Source organism: Cydia pomonella, chromosome 1 (assembly GCF_033807575.1).
Source record: "Cydia pomonella isolate Wapato2018A chromosome 1, ilCydPomo1, whole genome shotgun sequence".
In the NCBI taxonomy this organism is placed as follows: Eukaryota; Metazoa; Arthropoda; class Insecta; order Lepidoptera; family Tortricidae; genus Cydia; species Cydia pomonella.
In genome coordinates this window covers 47,606,258-47,627,343 of record NC_084703.1, presented here as the reverse complement: position 1 = coordinate 47,627,343, position 21,086 = coordinate 47,606,258, and the positions used below count along the sequence as shown (strand labels likewise).

The 21,086-nt window shown below is 38.3% G+C and overlaps 1 protein-coding gene across 2 annotated transcripts; it reads left to right on the top strand.

The window, feature by feature from the left end:
* Window positions 1–473: 473 nt before the first annotated feature.
* LOC133528866 (nucleolar complex protein 4 homolog) lies at window positions 474–20,034 on the top strand. Of its 2 annotated transcripts, XM_061866350.1 has the most exons (12): window positions 474–732; window positions 800–908; window positions 1,948–2,153; window positions 5,678–5,808; window positions 6,665–6,816; window positions 7,623–7,820; window positions 8,688–8,859; window positions 10,483–10,646; window positions 12,096–12,119; window positions 14,567–14,654; window positions 17,695–17,800; window positions 18,308–20,034. In XM_061866350.1, exons 1-12 carry the CDS (start codon window positions 589–591, stop codon window positions 18,440–18,442), a joined length of 1,629 nt encoding a protein of 542 aa, XP_061722334.1. In that variant the 5' UTR covers window positions 474–588; the 3' UTR covers window positions 18,443–20,034. The 2 variants fall into 2 exon arrangements, with proteins under 2 accessions (XP_061722334.1, XP_061722343.1); XM_061866359.1 differs by lacking the exon at window positions 12,096–12,119.
* The last annotated feature ends 1,052 nt before the right edge of the window (window positions 20,035–21,086 follow it).

Genomic DNA, 21,086 nt, shown 5'->3' with positions numbered 1-21,086 from the left:
GCGGTGGCCTAGCGGTAAGAGCGTGCGACTTGCAATCCGGAGGTCGCGGGTTCAAACCCCGGCTCGTACCAATGAGTTTTTCGGAACTTATGTACGAAATATCATTTGATATTTACCAGTCGCTTTTCGGTGAAGGAAAACATCGTGAGGAAACCGGACTAATCCTAACAAGGCCTAGTTTACCCTCGGGGTTGGAAGGTCAGATGGCAGTCGCTTTCGTAAAAACTAGTGCCTACGCCAAATCTTGGGATTAGTTATCAAGCGGACCCCAGGCTCCCATGAGCCGTGGCAAAATGCCGGGACAACGCGAGGAAGAAAAAGAATGCTAAACTCTTCCCGTTGTCTGGCAATAACGTATCAGTACGAAGCCGAGCATCTATTTAAAATCGATTGTGAAGTACCGATTACTCGATACTCTTATACATTTTTTATCTGTGTCGTGCAATAACACGACTGACAGCTGACCTGACAGTGACAGTCCAGATTCACTGCGCAACGTGCGCGCGGCGTGCGCGAAACTTCGCTGATTGTTGTCGACAAATTACCAGATCCAGATAACCGGTCATTCTGTTTCCGACCGGCTCCGAGATGCGTCCTGCACTCATCTGCCACTTTAACTCACGGCCTCAGAAGCCGAGGAAAGTGCCGAACGAGCTATTCGCAAAAGCGGAATTGATCCTCGAATCCAAGAAAAATGCGAATGTTTTGTGTGAAGTTTTGGAGATGTTTAACGTAAGTAAAGTGTTTTTGTTCTTTGTTTTAGCTTAGATTGGTTTATTAATGTGTTATTTTATTGCAGAAAGAAGAGAAGAATTATACACCGCTCCTGTTAACTGTAGAATTAATCTTCACGTCGTTATTAAAGCGCGGTGAAATGTACGAACAAGGCAAAGGCACGGGCCCAGACGGTAAGTTTTTTTTAAATAGAGAAGGCACTTGAAGGTCAGGTTATTTGCCTATAACCTTCCCTTCAGTTATTGATTACCCCGGGCCCTATTTCTGGAAACATCTAGGTCGTCTAGGCTAGCTGTATTGATTTTCTCATGCCATTGCACTCTGACAGCTAGACATGCATCTACTTGTTGCATTTTATAGTTTTTAGTAGAAGGTTTTTTTGGTGAAGGAACACTGTCTTGATCAAATGCTGCATTTATGTTTCCGTTACATTAATGTTTTTAAGGAGTGCAATAAATTCTGTAACTTTTATCTAGACACTTTGTTGCCATTTAAAGGACAAAGTTGCATTTTTGTTATTAATTTCTTTTAGGATATTTGTTACTTCTCTAGATTGGGATTGGTTTTTTTTAAATAAAATAGTCGCTTAGAACTAATTATCGGTAATCTTTTTCTATAAAATAACAATAGGAATAGGTAGTTTAGATTCACTACAAATGTTACTTGGACACCTTCAAAATTTCTAACTATACTTTACAGTTCTTTGAATTTGCGTCATTGAATGTTTTACTTAGTGTCATAACATCAGAGTCAGTGTTTATGTGTTTATTTCTGTGTGTTTATTTTCTAAGATACCAATGTATATCCCTCGGGACATTGTAAGGTAAATCCTTGAAGAAATCTGCTATTTCACCTGAGCCTGATGATTGCATCAGTTTTAACCGATAGTCTGGGTATCTACGCAGGTCGCGTCCTAGACAAGTGGCTGACCCATACTCCAAGGCACCAGCGTCATTCCGTCAGGCCTCTTGCCATCGCCCCTGGCCAGACCGTTGGGCTCGAGGACCCCTGGTACCTTTGCACTGACAAGGGCCCTTCGGATGACGTTGTTGAGGCTGGTGTGGACAGGGATCCTTCCAGCCAATATTTTCTTTAATCTATAATACCCTTTTGCCACCTTCATCACAGTAACAGGCGGATCAATGTACAAAATTCTGCGTACTTAGCATCCTTACTTTAGCCAGTGATATTAACATTGCATCATCTCTACAGGAGGCAACGCCGGCCTTATTCACGTGCGTTGGCTTCGCGAGAACTACCACCTGGCATTCAAGCGCGTGCTGGCCTGTATGAGTCGCGGCGAGGAGAGCTCACGCAAGCAAGCACTGTCTTCATGCTTGAAGATGCTGTCCGTTGAGGGGGAGAATCCAACACTGTCCAAGCAGGGGATTATCTGTTTCCCGGACTGGCGGCTCAAGGTATGTTCAGATGCATATGTATCTTTCTATGCTCATTTATTTTTGAAGCTTTTGCGATAGGCGGGTCCTCTCGAATACGCGCAACGCAATTTCTTCACGCACAAGGCCAGTGTAGACGTGACTCAGGAACAAATATCCATGCTCATCACACGAATAAATGCCCTTACCAGGATTTGAACCCGGAACCATCAGCTTCATAGGCAGGGTCACTACCCACTAGGCCAAACCGGTCGTCGCTAATAATAGGAATATACATTATATAAATCTGACAGATTGCTATACCTACAAAAAAATATTTGATGTGCTTTCTTACCTGAGCTGTGTCACCTATACAATGATTTTACATATACACATAATACAATGATTTTTATTGCTACTTGTTTTTACAGTTTCGGGTTTGGACCATGCATGTTTGTCTGTCAAGTAGTCCTCGACTCTGTAATAAGCCTTCAACATCAATGACTTTTTTAAGTAATTCTTAAGAGCTGGCAAGGGTAATCTTAAAGCATCGTCAGGTAACTTGTTATAAAAATGAATGCATTGTCCAACGAATGACTTTTGTACTTTGCGGACACGAAACTTTCTGATAGCTTATTTTTATTTCTAGTGTTATAGTTATGGACATCTGAATTCTTAGTGAAGGAGTCTAGATTCTTAACAACATAATTAATACTATCATAGATGTATTGGGAAGCTACACTTAAAATATTAATTTCAGTGAAAAGTTTTCCTAATAATTCACGTGCTCTTAAGTTATATATATAACGAATGGCTCTCTTTTGTAAGGCAAATATAGTCCGTATATCAGCTGCTTTGCCCCAAACTAGAATACCATATGACATTACACTATGAAAATAACTATAATAGACAAGGCGAGCTCTCAACATTCGTCAATTGCCTGATTCTCCTAACTGCGTAAGCGGCCGAATTTAATTTGTTAGCTAGCGTTCTTATATTAGGACTCCATTGTAGATTTTTGTCCAATGTTAAACCAAGAAACTGCTTTATCTACCATCTCTAAGCATTCATTATTCAGAAGTATCTTAGTCTCGACTAGTTTAACATTCGGCAAAGGAAATCTAATACATTTATACACAGTATCTACAGTACATACAGTACCGTAAAGCCACCCAACTATAGTCCAATACTGCAACTATGGTCCACAAGTTCAAAAGGAAATTAAGTATCTATACCAATGTTCCTTGTGGTTTACTCCTAGTTTTACCTTCCATTTATAAACATACTTTGCCTTAGAACTACAAAAATATAGTAAAATACACACCTGAACGAGAAAAATTGAGTTTATTTGTGGACCATAGTTGGGAGCTTTGGACTATAGTTGGCTGGTTTTACGGTACAAGTTTTGCTCAGTATGGGGCTGGGTTGATCTGTGTATGAATGTCGTCATATATTTAATTATTTATATGTATGCGCTACGCGAATTATTGACGGTTAAAGCACAGGTAGCTTGGAATGGGATCGAAATGGAATCGATATCTACGGCGAAAAACTTAACCACCTAAGTTTCGCAGACGATATCGTCCTGTTTTCTGAAGATCCGAGTAACTTAGAAGAAACGTTACAACAGCTATCTGACGAAAGCGCCAAGATAGGTCTCTCAATGAACGCCTCCAAAACAAAGGCGATGACAAACTCAACTAGAGTAGATATTAAGGTAAATGACGGACAAATATGTGAACGAATACATACACCGTGGGCCAATTAAACCCGACAGATTTCAAAGGTGTATTCTTGACCGCATTTAGAGACTAAAATGTCATACAATGTTTTCTGAAATCGGTCTTGTTTTAGAGATAATGACAATTTCTGTGAAAATTTGTTTCTTTTATAACTTAGTCAAAAACGCCTTTTTAGCTGTGACGCTGCCACTATGTGACTTGGTTTAGACATACCTACTGACAGATATTAAAGTTTTAAAGTAAAACTGTAAATGAATAAAAAACTTTACTTATTCGTTGTAATGATTTTTTTTCACCAAGGTGTAAAAATAAATAACGTGTCGTGTGCAGAAAACGCAAAAGGGTTTTTTTTTGGCGAATTTGGCCAAAACTTATATAACATTTTTTGCTCCTTATGACCTCAGGAATGCGTGGTTAAAATCTGTGGGGTTTAATTGGCTCACGGCGTATATCGGTCAACTAATAGCCCCAGAAGACACATTGCTAAAGGAAATAAACAGAAGGATCACAAATAGCTGGAAACGATTCTGGTCTTTGAGGGAAATTATGAAGGACAAAGACATGCCTATCAAACAGAAAAGAAAGGTATATGATACGTGTATTCTCCCATGTCTATCGTATGGATGCCAAACATGGGCACTGAACGAACAACAAATAAATAATAAGTGTGTCAAAGTGTGTGGAAAGAAGTGTTCTAGGAGTAAAACGCAGATACAAGATTAGTCTACAAATTATAAAGAATAAAACTAAATTTAAAAACATTCAATATGTTTGCAAACGATTAAAATGGAGATGGACAGGGCATATGTTAAGGGTAAGAACAGAAAAGTGGACAAGATTAATTATATTTTTTTGTTTTAAATGCTATTGCGACATGATCAATTTTAATTGTTGTTTATGATTATTGAATGACTTGTCGCGAATGCCAAAGATTATATGCTTACTTTATGACTCCTGAGTTATTTCACCGCGAATTGAACCAGATATATGTTAGAGCCAGACCAAGATAACTCTGCTGAGATTTTCATATTCTATGAAATTATGAAGTTTAAATAACACTACAAAAATCGCTGCACAGTTATCTTGGTCGGACTCTAAGACACCAAAAAAATCATAACAATTCCAACATAGTAACCATCTGTATATATCCATTATGTATATTGTTATTGTCAATAAATATGTTTTTTATTTAAAAAAAAAAACCAACATATGTTTATTACTTATTATGTGAACCTATTACTGTTAGTAGTAATAGATTCTAGAATTCGTGGGTGAATGGAATAATGTTATGATAACACTCCCGTCGCGGTTATTACCAAGGCGTTAATGTTGCTATTATTAGAGTTTTCAATGTTTTTTATATGATTTTACTTAGTTTTATGTATACATTTCTATATATAAAGTTACTAAACCTACTGAAGGTGGCTATACACTAACTGCAAAAGGTTGCGCCCAAGGACACCACTAGCGCACGCTTCACTTTTATCATGAAAAAAGTACATAATGTTAAGTTAGGCGTTTTTTTTTTGTTCCGAGTTGCCTAGCAGTGGCGTATCGTTCAAAGAACTCGATTCCCACCGGCTTGTCTAATTTCAGCCCGTTGAGTACTTTCACGATCGGTTTATGAAGAAAAGGAAAGCAAAATTAGCTCCGGGTTCCCTACGAATATTTGTGACGCACCGCCACTGTTGCCTAGCCAAAATTATCACGCGCCGCGACTGATGTCCAGTCCTCTTTATTTTGAAGAGACACGAACCTAATTTAAATTGTTGTGTACATACATGTCCGATCCTAACAATCTCTCATCGCTACCATCCGTTTCAGAGCATCTTCCAAGTGATCCTTGACCCTGAGCAATCGCAGAGCGTCTTCATCCGTTACATCGAGTCGTTTGCCGAGTACCGTGATTTTCAGCAGAACGCGCTCAAAGTGCTCGCCGATTTGAAGTATAGCAAGTAAGTCGTCTACATACAGGGCATATACACGGCAGGAGGGGTGAATGAACTCACGGCTACATAAATCCAAGTCATACTGTATTCTATTTTATTTTTGATGCGGCTTTTTTGTGAAAGCTAGCCTTCCGGTGGTTATATGTAGCTGTGTAAAGATCGATCCAGCAGTTTGAAGAGTATCAGCGCTTTTCCAAATCGATGTAAGCTATATTTGCCATGAAATGGATTTTTCTGGCATAATAAGTATGGGGGCAGGCCACGTCTGCCGTATGCCGGATGATCTGTGGGCCAAAACAGCCACCTGTTGGGTCACACAGGTTGCAAGGCGTCACGGTAGACCTCGTCGGAGATGGCGGGACGAACTTGACGCCTGGTCAATGGGGGACAATATGGGCTCATAATAATAATTAAATAATAAGTATTTAAGAATATTAATAGTTTAAAAAACACTAGAAAAACACGCTTATGATACGATTTTCCAACATGGAATGCCAGTGCCTATCTTCCGGCTTCATCATCAGACCTTGAAACCTAATCGTGGTCAAAGTTCATTAAGAGACTTTTCTAACAAATCCAAACACAGCTATGATACGATGTTCCATCATGAAGTTCCAATCATCAGATCAGTTCGACAGTACCATATTATTGTATTGTCATCAGAACTACATACAGCTGCCAATTTTCATGACGCTACCGTCCTTGGAAGATGGTTAAATTAGTTACCTTAGATTCCATTACATAGTTAGTTACATACAGGTCGACCTAATAAAAGCGTGTTAAAAAGTCTGTATATGTATTTTGTTATCCTGAATATAAAAACACATCCAAGTCCCAAAGCGGTATTTACTCTCGTCCGTAGGTCCCCGAGTGATATCTACGTACAAAATTACCTCGAGCTGTTCGACATGATCATGAAACCTGGTCTAAACAAGAAACAGCGGCCCAAACAGCCCGAGGTGTACCACGAGAAGAAGATATACCCTGAAGACAGCTACCTTATTCGGAGGGACGGTAAGTTCATTATAGTTTATTACTTACATAATTAATAAAAATAATAATGAATATGGTAACAGGATCTGGTCCTCTTACATACCAAAAGCTTTAAACAGCTTTCCCATCCCATAATTTGAAATAGGGACCGTGCGCGTTGGAGGGTCTGCCATCTTGTGGCCTGAATCGGAACCATAAACATGTACATTTACACGTCACGTGTTTTCTTGTGCATAGTAGGTTCTGCCATCTTGTGGGCTACATCGGAACAATAAACATCACATTTACGCCTCGCGCCAAAAATCTGACGGCTCCTGTGCTGCCTCCTACAGTTCATGCACGCTCCCTATAGAGGTGTAATTGTGCCTCCATGTGCTAGCAACCCTAGGAAACACTTCTTGCCAAATCGTGTAGTAAATGTGTGGAATTCTCTACCAGAAACTGTTGTTAGTGCACCGTCAGTGAACTCTTTCAAAAATAGACTAGATACACATTTTAGAACATTAAAAAGTGCTAAATAAACACAAGAGCTGCTAGTGTATCAAATAAATAATAAATAATAATAATAATAATAATTTCAAAGTAAGCTTTGTAGCCATATAAAATTACTGCCATCTTTCGTTACACAATAACTTTTAGAACGCCACTAGACATTGATCTTTATTATTTCACCGATATGTGTTAAATTTCTTAAATATCAAAAATTGGCGCCATCTTACCGGGCACAGCCTAAAGAAAGTGGCGCCATCGCCATCGCCATTTACATCTTTGGCCTTTGATCTATTAGATACCTTTTCTTGTCTGTTAATCCACATTGTTGTCCATAGAAATGGTGTCCGACATCTTCGACCCAGATATCTGCAAAAAGTACATCAACCGCTGCTGGGCCTTCTGCATGCAATGGCCCCTCCGGGCGAACGAAAAGAACCACCGCAGGGCTCTAGTTGTGCTGGTCGACCGTATCATGCCGTATTTAACCAAGCCAGTGTTGGCTACCGACTTCTTGTGCGACAGCTTGGATTGCGGTAAGTACTGTTCGACAGTGAGCCAGTTGTACACAGTTAACCACGAGTTTCTGGGCCTTCCGCATGCAATGGCCTTTCTGAGTCAATAAAAAAGAACCACCGCAGGGCTCTAGTTGTGCTGGTCGGAAGTATCATGCCGTATTTAACCAAGCCAGTGTTGGCTACTGACTTCTTGTGCGACAGCTTGGATTGCGGTAAGTACTGTTCTACAGTGAGCCAGTCGTTCACAGTTAACCATGAGTGCCGCTGTTGGCTAAACGATTCATTATTATACCATCATCTCAAAATTTTAAGAAATTAAGCTATCCTCAAAAGTATCTAAATGAATTTCGCTTTTTGACAGAAAGTTCAAACAATTGACAAAAGTTAATTTCCAAAATAAATTGTATTAAAGTAAACCAAAGTAGATATAAATTTTGTCACATTATATTAAAACTGAAATATTGTTTTTTTTTTCATACTTATTGTAGGTATACTGTACTGTACACTTTTTTTCTCTGTTATAATAGATTTTATTTCTGCTGCCACTACTGTGTGCCAAATAACACTAGACCCTACTCATAGTGTTGTGTTCCTGCCGGTGAGTAAGGTTGCCAGAGCTCAACGAGGGTGGGAGGGGGTTAGGGTCGGCAACGCGCATGTAACTCCTCTGGAGTTGCAGGCGTACATAGGCTACGGATACTGCTCACCATCAGGCAGGCCGTATGCTTGTTTGCCACCGACGTAGTATAAAATAAACCTTTAGCGGAGGAATCGCTGAGTCACAGGCTCCGACCTAGTTCGGGAGACAAAAGATGGACCCTGGTGAAACCATTACAAACCTAAATAATAAAAAAAAAAAAAATTAAAACAACCATTAATCCCCAGGTTCCGCCATAAGCATGATAGCCCTCCGCGGGATTATGGAGCTGGTCACCGAACACGACATAGACTTCCCGGACATATACGACCGGCTGTACGGCATGTTCGAACCGGACATGTTCGCCACGCGATCCAAAAGGCGCCTCATACATATTACCGACGTGTTTTTAAGTTCCACGTAAGTATACAGACTCAATCAATTTTTCGTGTTATGACCAATGTCGAGGTTGGATAAGACACGGCTAGTATATAAATCTTATCATATTACGGTCATAGACAGTGTCCGGTGGAGTATCCGATCTGCAATGAAATACAAATTACCACTGACTAATAGACTACATACAACTATTAAACAATATGAACACTACACTATGTACAGAACAAACTACAGTTAAGTATTAAATCTACGAACTTATTGTACAATAATATGATACATACTACAATTTAAGATTATTTCTAGCTAGGAATTTATTCAAAATACCACAACACGGAGTAAAAACTAAAGTTAGTAAAAAGTTAATATTTGCTGGACGGCTAAACTCACGGGGAAGAAAATCATATATAGGATAATGTATTTTAGGACACTCCAATAAAATATGATTTGTAGTACCCTCGTCCAGACCACACTCACAGATAGAGCCCCTTATCTTCATTTTGGACGCACGCACAGCATCCAAACCAGGGATCGGAACCGGTTTTTTGCAAAAACATCGAAATAACCATATATTTCGGTTTATTTTATACTCTAAATGTAGGACTCAGTTGTGTTTTCAGATAACGACTTCGTATTATTAGATTGCCTAATTAGAAATGAAGTAATTAACAAAGAACGAAAAAATACCGTTTTCGTTCCCATACAAAAAATACCGGCTTCCGATCCCTGGTCCAAACGCACAGGGGAACAAATGAATCCAAGGCGAAGCCTAATAATATATGACGTGATTAATTTTGAGAACCCCTTGTTCTTGAAAAACCTTGGTCTAACTGGGATATATAGGTGCAAGCTGGAGTATCCGATTGACGACCGGTTTTGGCCTATAGTCTGTATCTTTAGGTATTTAAAAAAAGGTAAACAAACAATTTGTACATTTTCGGGTAGTTTTAATATTTATTGGTTAACCAACTAAATACAAAACCGCCTGGATCTGTCACTGAACGACCTGACTTTAAACCTACTTTATTTGATCATGTAATGTTTTCATCTACCCTCAACTGCCTTAAGGAGCCATTTGAGGGTAGATTTTGTTTACCTTTTTTTAAATACCTAAAGATACAGACTATAGTGGGTAGTGACCCTATCACCCTACCTACGAAGCTGATGGTCCCGGGTTCAAATCCTGGTAAGGGCATTTATTCGTGTGATGAGCATGGATATTTGTTCCTGAGTCATGGGTGTTTTGTATGTATTAGGAACAAATTACTCAGATTTGCCAGGACCAGGATTTGAACCCGGGACCATCGGCTTCATGACTTAAAAATGATAGGGGACAGACTGGACTCCCCCTATTTGCTACGCTGTAGTCGGCTACACGTGCCGTACTCAGCGGAAAGAAAATAATGTATAAGTAAATATATATTCCCAGGTTTTAAGTACTAAAATATACATTGCGCCAATGAAATAAATGGTTTTATTTTTTTATAGTAAACGCTTCTCAAAAAACTGTTTAAGACATAGTATGTACAAGTTACTCTATGGTTTATGTGATGTGATAGTGCTGCTCCCTGGCGGCAGAACATTGCAGTAATACTCCCTGTTCTAAAATCCAAAATGTCCCATGACAACCAAAGCTAATTGTTCCAGTCGCGTCCCCGAGACCATGATAGCCTCGTTCGCCAAACGGCTCGCCCGATTGGCGCTGGTCGCTTCCCCTGAGGACGCGCAGGAACTGCTGCGGCTGATCGCCAACATGGTGCACAGGCACCCGGGGCTCAAGAGAATGCTCAAGAACGACCAGCCTGCTATACGTGAGTATTTTTTATTTTTCATCACACTTTGGGATTTTAGTTGATGATAGGTGTCACTGGACACATCATATTGAAAGCGTGTGTAAGAAAATAAACAGTTTTGCCTATGCCCTTTGGCGTTTAACAAAAATTACTAGCCAAAAAACAGCAATCCAAGCGTATCATGGCTACGTGTCATCTAGTCTACGATATGGTATAACTGTATGGGGTAACGGGTCAAATATAAATGGATTGCTTATAGCTCAAAAGCAGCTCGAAAATGTTCTTATTTCATGCAGATGTACTGAAGGACAAAGGCCTATTTTGTTCCCGCGGGAGTTATGGATTGTGAAAAAAAGCTATAACGCCCTAGGGAGTTATAGCTTTACTTTTTCATACAAACCAAGTAGCATAAATGAATTTTACTTTTAAAATACTGACGTTTACAACTTAATTCTTTTTTAATTTAACAGCCGTTTAAAATATTTTTACATAATTATTAATCGTGGTTGAATGCCGAATAGGTCAAGAAATTACAAAATGGCGGACAAATGTTTGATATGTCACCGTATTTAAGAATTATTTCGTTTAAATTTAGTTTTTTCTTCGCAAGTGCGATGAAAAACATTGTGTGTAACTCCGGGGGGTAAGAATATTGCAAACTGTCGGGAATAATCACCCTCGTATCCAAAATTTTACTTGGAGCCTCACTCTTGGAGCTGATGCGTGTATAGTTAGTGCTTCTGGGCATTTTCCGCAAATCGACAAACATTGTGCCTATTTTGCGTGAAACGAGGCATCGCTACCCTAACCACCCCAGCTCCTCCACGAAGCCTAGCAAAGTTTTCAGGTCGCTAACTGTCTCTTTTAGTGTGCACGGAGTTTTGCTCCTGTATACTTCAAACAGTGCGTGTATAATAGGGTGTATTATATTTATCAATTTTCGATTTTCATCTCTACACACACACCCACACACAGTCAGTCAGTCACAGTCAGTGTACAGTCAGCATCAAAAGTAGGGGATCAAACAACGCTTCAAAAGTGTTCATTTTGTAACAGCTTAACAAAAACAGGTAGTTCTATATATAGAATAATTGATACCGTAAAAGATATGCTTTTGGACGTTAATTTTAGAGATTTATCTACGTTTAGAAAATTTCTCCTGAATATCAGATATTTTTGGGGCATTGTTTCATCCGCTACTTTTGATGGTGACTGTACACCCATATCAAACTAAATAAAAATACTTAAAACTAAAATAAAAGTTAAACGAGTAAAAAATGAACACAATAAAGACGACGACGAAAGACTTAACCTTTATATTTGCATGTGTGATCTCGATTGTCTTATTTGTTGAGATGGTCTGTGGTCTATGCAGAGATGTGGTCTGTGTGTCTCGTCCATTGAGCCGCTGTTGCGCGGAATTTTCCTCGCGAGACGCCTCCTGATATTGAGTTTTTCTTTTTCAAGTCTTTCGACTGCCAGTTCAGAATGGTAAGTAGCTAATGTTTTACCTAGATTTCTAGCAAAAACAAGTGCTTGACCAAATTAAACATCGAGAAACCATCTACACAGTGTCCCCCTTATTCATAAACGTGTACTAAAGTTACGATGCCGCTGATCATCGTTTGTCCCTTTCCATCATACCAATACGTCGGAAAGGGACAAACGATGATCAGCGGCATCGTAACTTTAGTACACGTTTATGAATAAGGGGGTTTGTATTTTTGATATAACCCCAAACTTGAACTAGACGTAGGTTTTAGTGTAATTCAGAAAGATTTTAAATTTAGTTTGAACTACCAGATTATAATTAATTATTGAAAAGCGGCAATGTATATCGTATGACATACGTTTTGCATATGTCGTGTCCCATTTCTCAGCCATTGTACAAGTGATTTATAAGTCGTGACTAGAAATATGTGTTTCTTACTCTGTACGTTTAGTATAAACGGCTGTACGTTTATTACGTATTCAAAACTCTGTATAGGTAAAAAACTTAAATAAGTCACCTGTTGTATGTAGTTGTGACGTGTTCGAATAGACATTTGTTTTGTTTGTGTGTGTCACAACTACATACAACAGGTGACTTACTTAAGTATTTTACCTATAAACGTATTTTATAAATAAATATTATACGACATTATTACACAAATTGTCTAAGTCCCACAGTAAGCTCCATAATTTAAGGCTTGTGTTGAGGGTACTTAGACAACGATATATATAATATGTAAATACTGATAAATACTTGAATACATAGAAAACACCCATGACTCAGGAACAAATATCCATGCTCATCACACGAATAAATGCCCTTACCAGGATTTGAACCCGGGACCATCAGCTTCATAGGCAGGGTCACTACCCACTAGGCCAGACCGGTCGTCCAAACGGTCGACCGGTTTTGTTATATCAATTTATAAATATTTTAACGTCTCGGACTGTCACGGACTCGCAGCATAATAATCAAATTATTAAATCAACATTTGTATTTTCATCTTTCATAAGTCATTACATTACGTTGTTTACACTCCAGTCAACCCCTTAACGCATGTCATACGAAATATTTTATTTAAATTTGAACTTTAATAGCTGTCAATAGAGTTGAATATTATTACAGCCATGGCGGGTTGCATATGCTGTAAAGGGTTAAGTCACGTGACAAGTAAGGTGATGTATGTTGATAAATAGGGATATTTTTTTTAAATTGTTAATTAATTAAGGAGCTAATTAATAGTCATTTGAATTAGCGCTCCGCGTTAGTTTAAGGAAGTCTTATCTGGAAATGTGGTTACTAGAAATGCGCAAAACGCTTCACTGAGTTGAAAATATTCATTCGTATATTTTGCTCGCGATGATATATATCACTCATTCCGCTCAGTGGATCTGTAGACTATAGGGACCGTGCGCGTTGGAGGATCTGCCATCTTGTGGCCTGAATCGGAACCATAAACATGTACATTTACACGTCACGTGTTTTCTTGTGCATAGTAGGTTCTGCCATCTTGTGGGCTACATCGGAACAGTAAACATCACATTTACGCCTCGCGCCAAAAATCTGACGGCTCCTACAGTTCATGCACGCTCCTTATATTGTTCATGAGTGAGTAGAGAGGTACACACAGCCATAAGTGCAACCAAGATGGCGAATCACGCGATACGATCCCGCCATATTTTCCCGACACCCTCCGAATTCTTCCGAACCGCTCCGAAACATTTTCGCAATAGTCTCACTCGCTCGTCACGCTCGGCCGCCTCATTCGAACCAGGAGTGGGAGTGCGAGCAAGAAACACTGAGATAGATGAGTTACCGAGCGAGTTAAATCATCAGTGAGTTGAAGAATGAGTGAGTTTAATCAAAAGATTTGAGCTCTAGGGGCAGCTGCCCCTCCCCCCCCCTGCCTTTACCTGCCTGTGTGTGTACGATGTGTATGGATGCCGGATGTCTACTGTTCATGACTTTAAATAATATGGGATATGATTATAATATTTATCAAGTGGATGTTATCAAATACATTTCAAAGATGTATCAAATACAAATCTTATATTCATAAATAAAATTAATCTAATGTATACTACATTATACTAAATTTAATAACTATGCGGAATATGGTCAAAATATTCATTTAAAGAGTAAAAAGCATTTTGTACTAAAAAGTCCAATAAATGTTTCCTAAATACAGGCATTTCAGATTCTCTTATTGAATTGGGTAATTTATTATACAATTTGGGTGCCATACCATAAACACTTTTCGCACGCAGGGCTGTTTTTAATTGCCGATATGAGATTTTGTGTCGCTGCCGTGCACTATTATAAACAGGAAGTTGATTAATATTTAATTTAACTTCTGCATAATGCGGGATTTCACTATATTTATAGATTTGGGGCTGGTAATGTGGTAGTCGTAATATTCGTATTATCAATGTGCCGTCTCTTTCAGTGCCGCAAGACCCGTTCGAGATGGAAGAGTCGAGGGCGAACGCCACCAACGCCATACAATCCTCGCTCTGGGAGATCGCCGCGCTTAAGTAAGTTTAACATGCTGTTATTTTATTTTATTTTCTTAAAGAAAAAGACAGTATTGTATAGGATAAAACAAAGGCTTTGACTAAAATATCGTTAACTTAACATTAAAACAGAAATATAAAATAATAGTTATTTGTTTTACAAGGGGGCAAAGTTGTTGTTTAACCGCTCGTGCTAATATTGATACCCGAGCAAGCGAAAGATTCCAAAATCGAACCACGAGCTTAGCGAGTGATTCAAGAAGTGAAATCTGGAGCGTTATTTAATAGTCAATTCCACCAGCTAACATAAGGACACAACTCAAAATTTTCATTTTTGTATGTCGTTGATTCAGCATGTATATTTATTATTCTTGATTATTTATGTTTTCCTAGCATGCAAGTGAACTGTAAAACTTGCATTGTGTTCAATAAATAAATAAAAATCTGATTACTTTGCCCCACATGTGGATAAAATGCAACTTTCTCATTCGTTTTTGAACAATAAAGAGGGCCTTTACCAGTTGGTGTGGTGAAAATAAATAAAACATTGTCACGAAAAAAAGAAATGTCAATGTATACATAGCTAGGTATTGCCATATATAGACCAACGTAGGTATTGTCGAAATGTCAAAAAGAAAAACAAATATATTTACAAAAACAAATACTAACCCCCTTATTCATAAACGTCTACTACAGTTGACAAGCTGCTAATAATCGTTTGTCCCTTTCCGACGTATTGGTATGATGGAAAGGGACAAACGATTATTAGCGCCTTGTCAACTTTAGTAGACATTTATGAATAAGGGGGTAAATATTTAACTAGCCATGTAGTAACGGCCTGTACCCTTTTGGATATGTCCTTAAACTACGTCCAAAAGAGAGGTATGGGCATTGTGAATGTCATCTCGCTTTGCGTGGTAGGGCACAGCACAGTGGGTGTCATTCCAGATCTAGAGCAGAGCCCAACTGGGGAAGTACCTCCACCTTACAGAAAACCGCAGACAAATAACACTAGACCCTACTCATAGTGTTGTGTTCCTGCCGGTGAGTAAGTTTGCCAGAGCTCAACGAGGGGGGGTGGGGTTAAGGTCGGCAACGCGCATATAACTCCTCTGGAGTTGCAGGCGTACATAGGCTACGGAGACTGCTTACCGTCAGGCAGGCCGTATGCTTGTTTGCCACCGACGTAGTATAAATTAAAAGCGGCCAAGTGCGAGTCGGACTCGCCCATGAAGGGTTCCGTACCATTTAAGACGTATTAAAAAAAACTACTTACTAGATCTGGTTCAAACCAATTTTCGGTGGAAGTTTGCATGGTAATGTATATCATATATTTTTTTTAGATTTTTCATTCTGTTATTTTAGAAGTTACACGGGGGGGGGGGGGACACATTTTTTCACTTTGGAAGTGTATCTCGCGCAAACTATTCAGTTTAGAAAAAAATGATATTAGAAACCTAAATATCATTTTTGAAGACCTATCCATAGATACCCCACACGTATGGGTTTGATGAAAAAAGATTTTTTGAGTTTCAGTTCTAAGTATGGGGAACCCCCAAAATTTATTGTTTTTTTTTCTATTTTTGTGTAAACATCATAATGCGGTTCATAGAATACATCTACTTACCAAGTTTGAACAGTATAGCTTTTATAGTTTCGGAAAAAAGTGGCTGTGACAAAATCGGACAGACAGACGGACATGACGAATCTATAAGGGTTCCGTTTTTTGCCATTTGGCTACGGAACCCTAAAAAAATGCCTGCCGGGTTCGAATTCTCGTAAGGGCATTTATTTGTATGTTTATCACAAATATTTGTTCGCGAGTGATGGAATATTTCTATGTTTTACGCGAACTTTATAATTATTTTACGCGGTTGAAACCATTTTTTGGAATTAATAATATTATTCATCAGCCTGGAGTTGGTCTTCGACTAAAGTAATAAATGATTAGGCGCCATATTGTGGAATTCCATTGGAACTATATTTTTCATACTAAACTGACCAGTCACTCTATACATGACGATAACAGCGCCCTCTTGACAATATTTCTGGTCGTAAGTAAAGCCTTACTTTTCACTAGACTTAAATCGACCGGGATATTGACCGTGATTACCTTTTATATCGTTTCTGAGCTCCCGATATTTCGACGCAGTTACGTGCATCTTGTTCATGGGTAATCGAAGACAGCGGGTAGATATCAAAGAGAGTTGATAGTAATAGAGAAATAGCGTTTAAGAAAAAAAACGTGCTCCTTTTTTTGTCATCAACAACAGATGGCAGATCACTGAATTGTCAATTTCAACTTTTGACAACCAGTTACCGAAAAATATATGGAGCTGTACAGCGCCATCTCGTTTAACTGTCAACTTCGAAGAAATTGTCTTCGATTTGACGCATCTTACTCAATCTATACAGTGTGTCCCTAGCCATTGGACAAAGCCGAAATGTACATATGCATTAGGGTATTTAGAACCAGTGTACAGTCAGCGTCAAATACGTCGTAGCAGTCAAAGTGGCCAAATAGTTCGGTACACCATACTAAATATATGGTGTACCGAACTATTTGGCTACTTTGACTGCTACGAAGTATTTGACGCTGACTGTACAAAGTATCATAACAACCGGTGTAGCGGTTTCGAAGAAATTAACAAATTACCATTTTTTACTTTGGAGCACCCTGTATGTGTTAGTAGCTCCTAAGGTAATATACTCAAAGAATAGTATGGAACCTTCTTCAACCTTTTGATTATCTTTTTTATTTATGACACTAATAAGCTTCTGACTTTTGAAAAATGTCATCATTATCAAATATTTCCAACAAATTGTCAAAAACACTGCCAAAGATTAACACAGTGTGTTTCTTTTTGTTGTCGATTATTGCAAATAAGTCAAATAACTTTTTATCGAATATTTTTTTATCTTTTGTTCTAATTAAAAAAATATTAACGTCAGAGCTTTCCTGAGAAGTAACCCTACGTGGGATTTTGTCCAATGGCTAAGGTCACCCTGTATATCTTTGGTGTTATGCCCTATAATACCAATTTATTTATTTGTGGTACAGGCAACACTTTACGCCAGAAGTGTGTGCGAGTGCAGCTAAGGTGCTCGCTCTGGCGGACAGCGGGGCTAAGCCGCCCGACATACCGCCATCCTTGTCCGACGAAATGGTACGTATACCGAAGACACACACCACACACATACACGAGGTACCCGAAAGATTTTAACCACGCACTTCTGAGGCCTTAAGTAGGAAAATAGTAGTTTATGTGACTGCTACATAATAAAAGTCATTAAAATACGAGTGTGGGTTTAAGAAACGAACGAGGTGAGTTTCTTAAAAGGATCACACGAGTGTTTTAATAATCTAGCGCTACTGTGGAGATATTTGTAACTATTATTTATAGCTGACAGCTGGACACTTGCAACAATTCTGCCTAAGGAGTTTCTTGCCTCTACCTTCATACACGAAATTGATAGCTACACCAAGATAAGTTGGCATTGATTTTGGTAGCCAGTGGTCAAAACGTCATAATTTCATAGATGACGTTTAAAGTAACCCGTGCCCCATCTGAGCTATCAAAATCGCCAACTTATCTTGGTTTGAATATAGATGTAACTCCACTCTTTCTAATATTAGTTTTTATAAATACTAAATACATTTTTTTTTGCTACAGCAATTCGAAGGGGAACTCAAGAAGAGGTTCAAGACGATCGAGATGAATTTCGTATACGTGCCACCCACACGCTACTGGGATAAGGAGGACTGGAAAATTAACACGTTCTGGCATCTGATTCCCGACTTTAAATAAAATCGAGTGATATGGATATCATTAAGCTAATTTTGCCGTTTAATTGTCATATTAAACCCCGACGTAAAAGATTGTATGTTTGACCAAGGGCTTCAGCTGATAGGCTAGGGGGGCAGTTCTCATGGCCGATGGCAGAGGAGGGGTATATATCTAGTTAGAAATTTTGTTCCCCCCTTGGCGACGCTGAGTTGTTTGTCGTCTGTCTGCTATATTATAAAAAAAGGTAACAGAGCATTCGTGCTTACACAAACAAGTTTAAGCATGTACAAGTCAAACTGTTTTGGAATAATGTACATTTGATTACGTCTATACCCTCTGGACAAGGACATAGATGAATAGGTGTTGATTAGGGTATATCTAACCTATGTCTATTTTTTTTATCCCGTAGACTAAAATGACATTTCATGTGTTGCTGGTTTTTTACGTCTTATAAATAGTGATGTGCTACAACCGTTACTAACAGAAAATAAACTATTGGGAGTTACTTATATAGGCATGTAACACCATTTTGAGGTATTTAGAAAGTTTGTATCCAGGTCTAAACACAATATTTCTAATATTTAAAAGCGATTTTATTGTAAGCTTATTTTATCGGTCGCCTCGAAGCTCATAATGCAATTTTTAAATGTTTGAGTGGATTAGTAGTGAATAGATTTTATTTATTGTTTACTTCCTATCATGTAGTGAGTAGATTTCATTAATTGTTTATTTTTAATCTAAAATTATTTTAATATTTATCGATTATTCACAAACCGAAATCACAGATCAGCACTATTTGTTTTAAGCTGGTCACATTATTTCTACGTTTGACATTTGTGGTTGTCATTTTAGTCTACGGAATAAAAGAATATGTATAGGGACCGTGCGCGTTGGAGGGTCTGCCATCTTGTGGTCTGAATCGGAACCATAAACATGCACATTTACACGTCAAATGTTTTCTTGTGCATAGTAGGTTCTGCCATCTTGTGGGCTACATCGGAACAATAAACCTCACATTTACGCCTCGCGCCAAAAATGTGACAGCTCCTGTGCTGCCTCCTACAGTTCATGCACTCCCTATTTCTCATTGCAAACGCCACAGTATTAACGGAGAAATTAATGATTTACGATATAATACTTCGGAACAGCCTGAATGTAGATACACGGTAATTAAAGAGTATGTCATGTCACTAGTGTCAGTTTAATCTTATCGTCAATGTGAACGATTAATACTTTAATGATGTTTTATTTTGACTTTACAATATATATATTTTTTGTTTATCAAATCAAATAAACCATATTAGAACATTCTAGGAACTTTATTCGGGATCTCGGTCAATGTCCAGAGAGTAGAAAAACGTAAATCTATTTGAACCCGCGACCATGGCTTGACCGGGACCAGTGGACTTAACCGTAGGACCGTGCGCGTTGGAGGTGGAGGGACCTTTAAGGGGCCTTCCTACTACGTCACACGTTTGGGGGGAGGGACGGGTTGTCAAGAAAATGTGACATTTTGATAAGGGGTCACAAACTTTGTGACGTCACTTTAACTTTATCTATAACCATATTTTACATTTTATCCCTGTACAGGTTAAATAAATAGTTGTTGCAAATGTAGTCGTTTTTATTCACGTGATTTCTATTCCTTATCGATTTCGTGTTATAAAATTTCTAATATAAATAATTATAAAATAATAATAATTTAATTCAGACTTTAAAAATCCATATCTTGTATTACCAAAGAGAATTTGAAATAGAGGTGGATTGTCATAGAAAACTTTGTAGCTACAGTAAATTTACTGCCATCTTTCGTCACATGATTTAAAACTTTTAGAACGTCATTTGATTTTGATCCTTATTCTTTTAGTGATATGTTTTAATTTGTTAAATATCAAACAATGGCTACATCGAATAGAGCATAGGCCATTAGACTTGGCAATTAATTGCAAATTTCATCTTCTTGAAAATGTGCATAGTGAATTTTGCCGTAACTCCGGTTCGCGGTGGATTTTTTTTACAAAAACTGGAAAAAAGTCCTTAAATTAAATGAATTTTCATGTACTTTACAATGATCCCAAGGTGGAAAACTTGATAAAGATGAGAGAACGCGCTTATGAACGTCAAATAAAGCTACACCGGCTCTAACCCTACACCTCTGACCCGAGATTTAAATCCTCCCTCAATTGGAGGAGGGTATCCCAATATGGACCGGCAAGAAACTCGGCGGGCCATATCTTTTCAAAACATTACATCTTATAATTAATGGATTTGTTTTTTATCACTACCAATATATTACAAAAAACAACTACCTCATTTAATGTTAGGTATAATATACCGATTCCATGGGCTATAGTCATTCTTTCTTCTTTTTTTTTCCTTTTTTTTAGATAATTTATTATATAAAAAATAGCATACTTTCAGATCCACAGTGCAGGTTTTCTTAAACAAAATAGGCGTGGTCCGACACGCACTTATGCGGCTTTTATACCACTTGCACGAATTATAGGTGTTTTAATATCCATATGTCTAAAAAGAAAGGGCACCTACATATTTTCAACGATTGTATAGGTAAAAAACTTAAGTAAGTCACCTGGTGTATGTAGTTGTGACGTGTTCGAATAGACATTTGTTTTGTTTGTGTGTGTCTTTTAAACATGTATTGTCT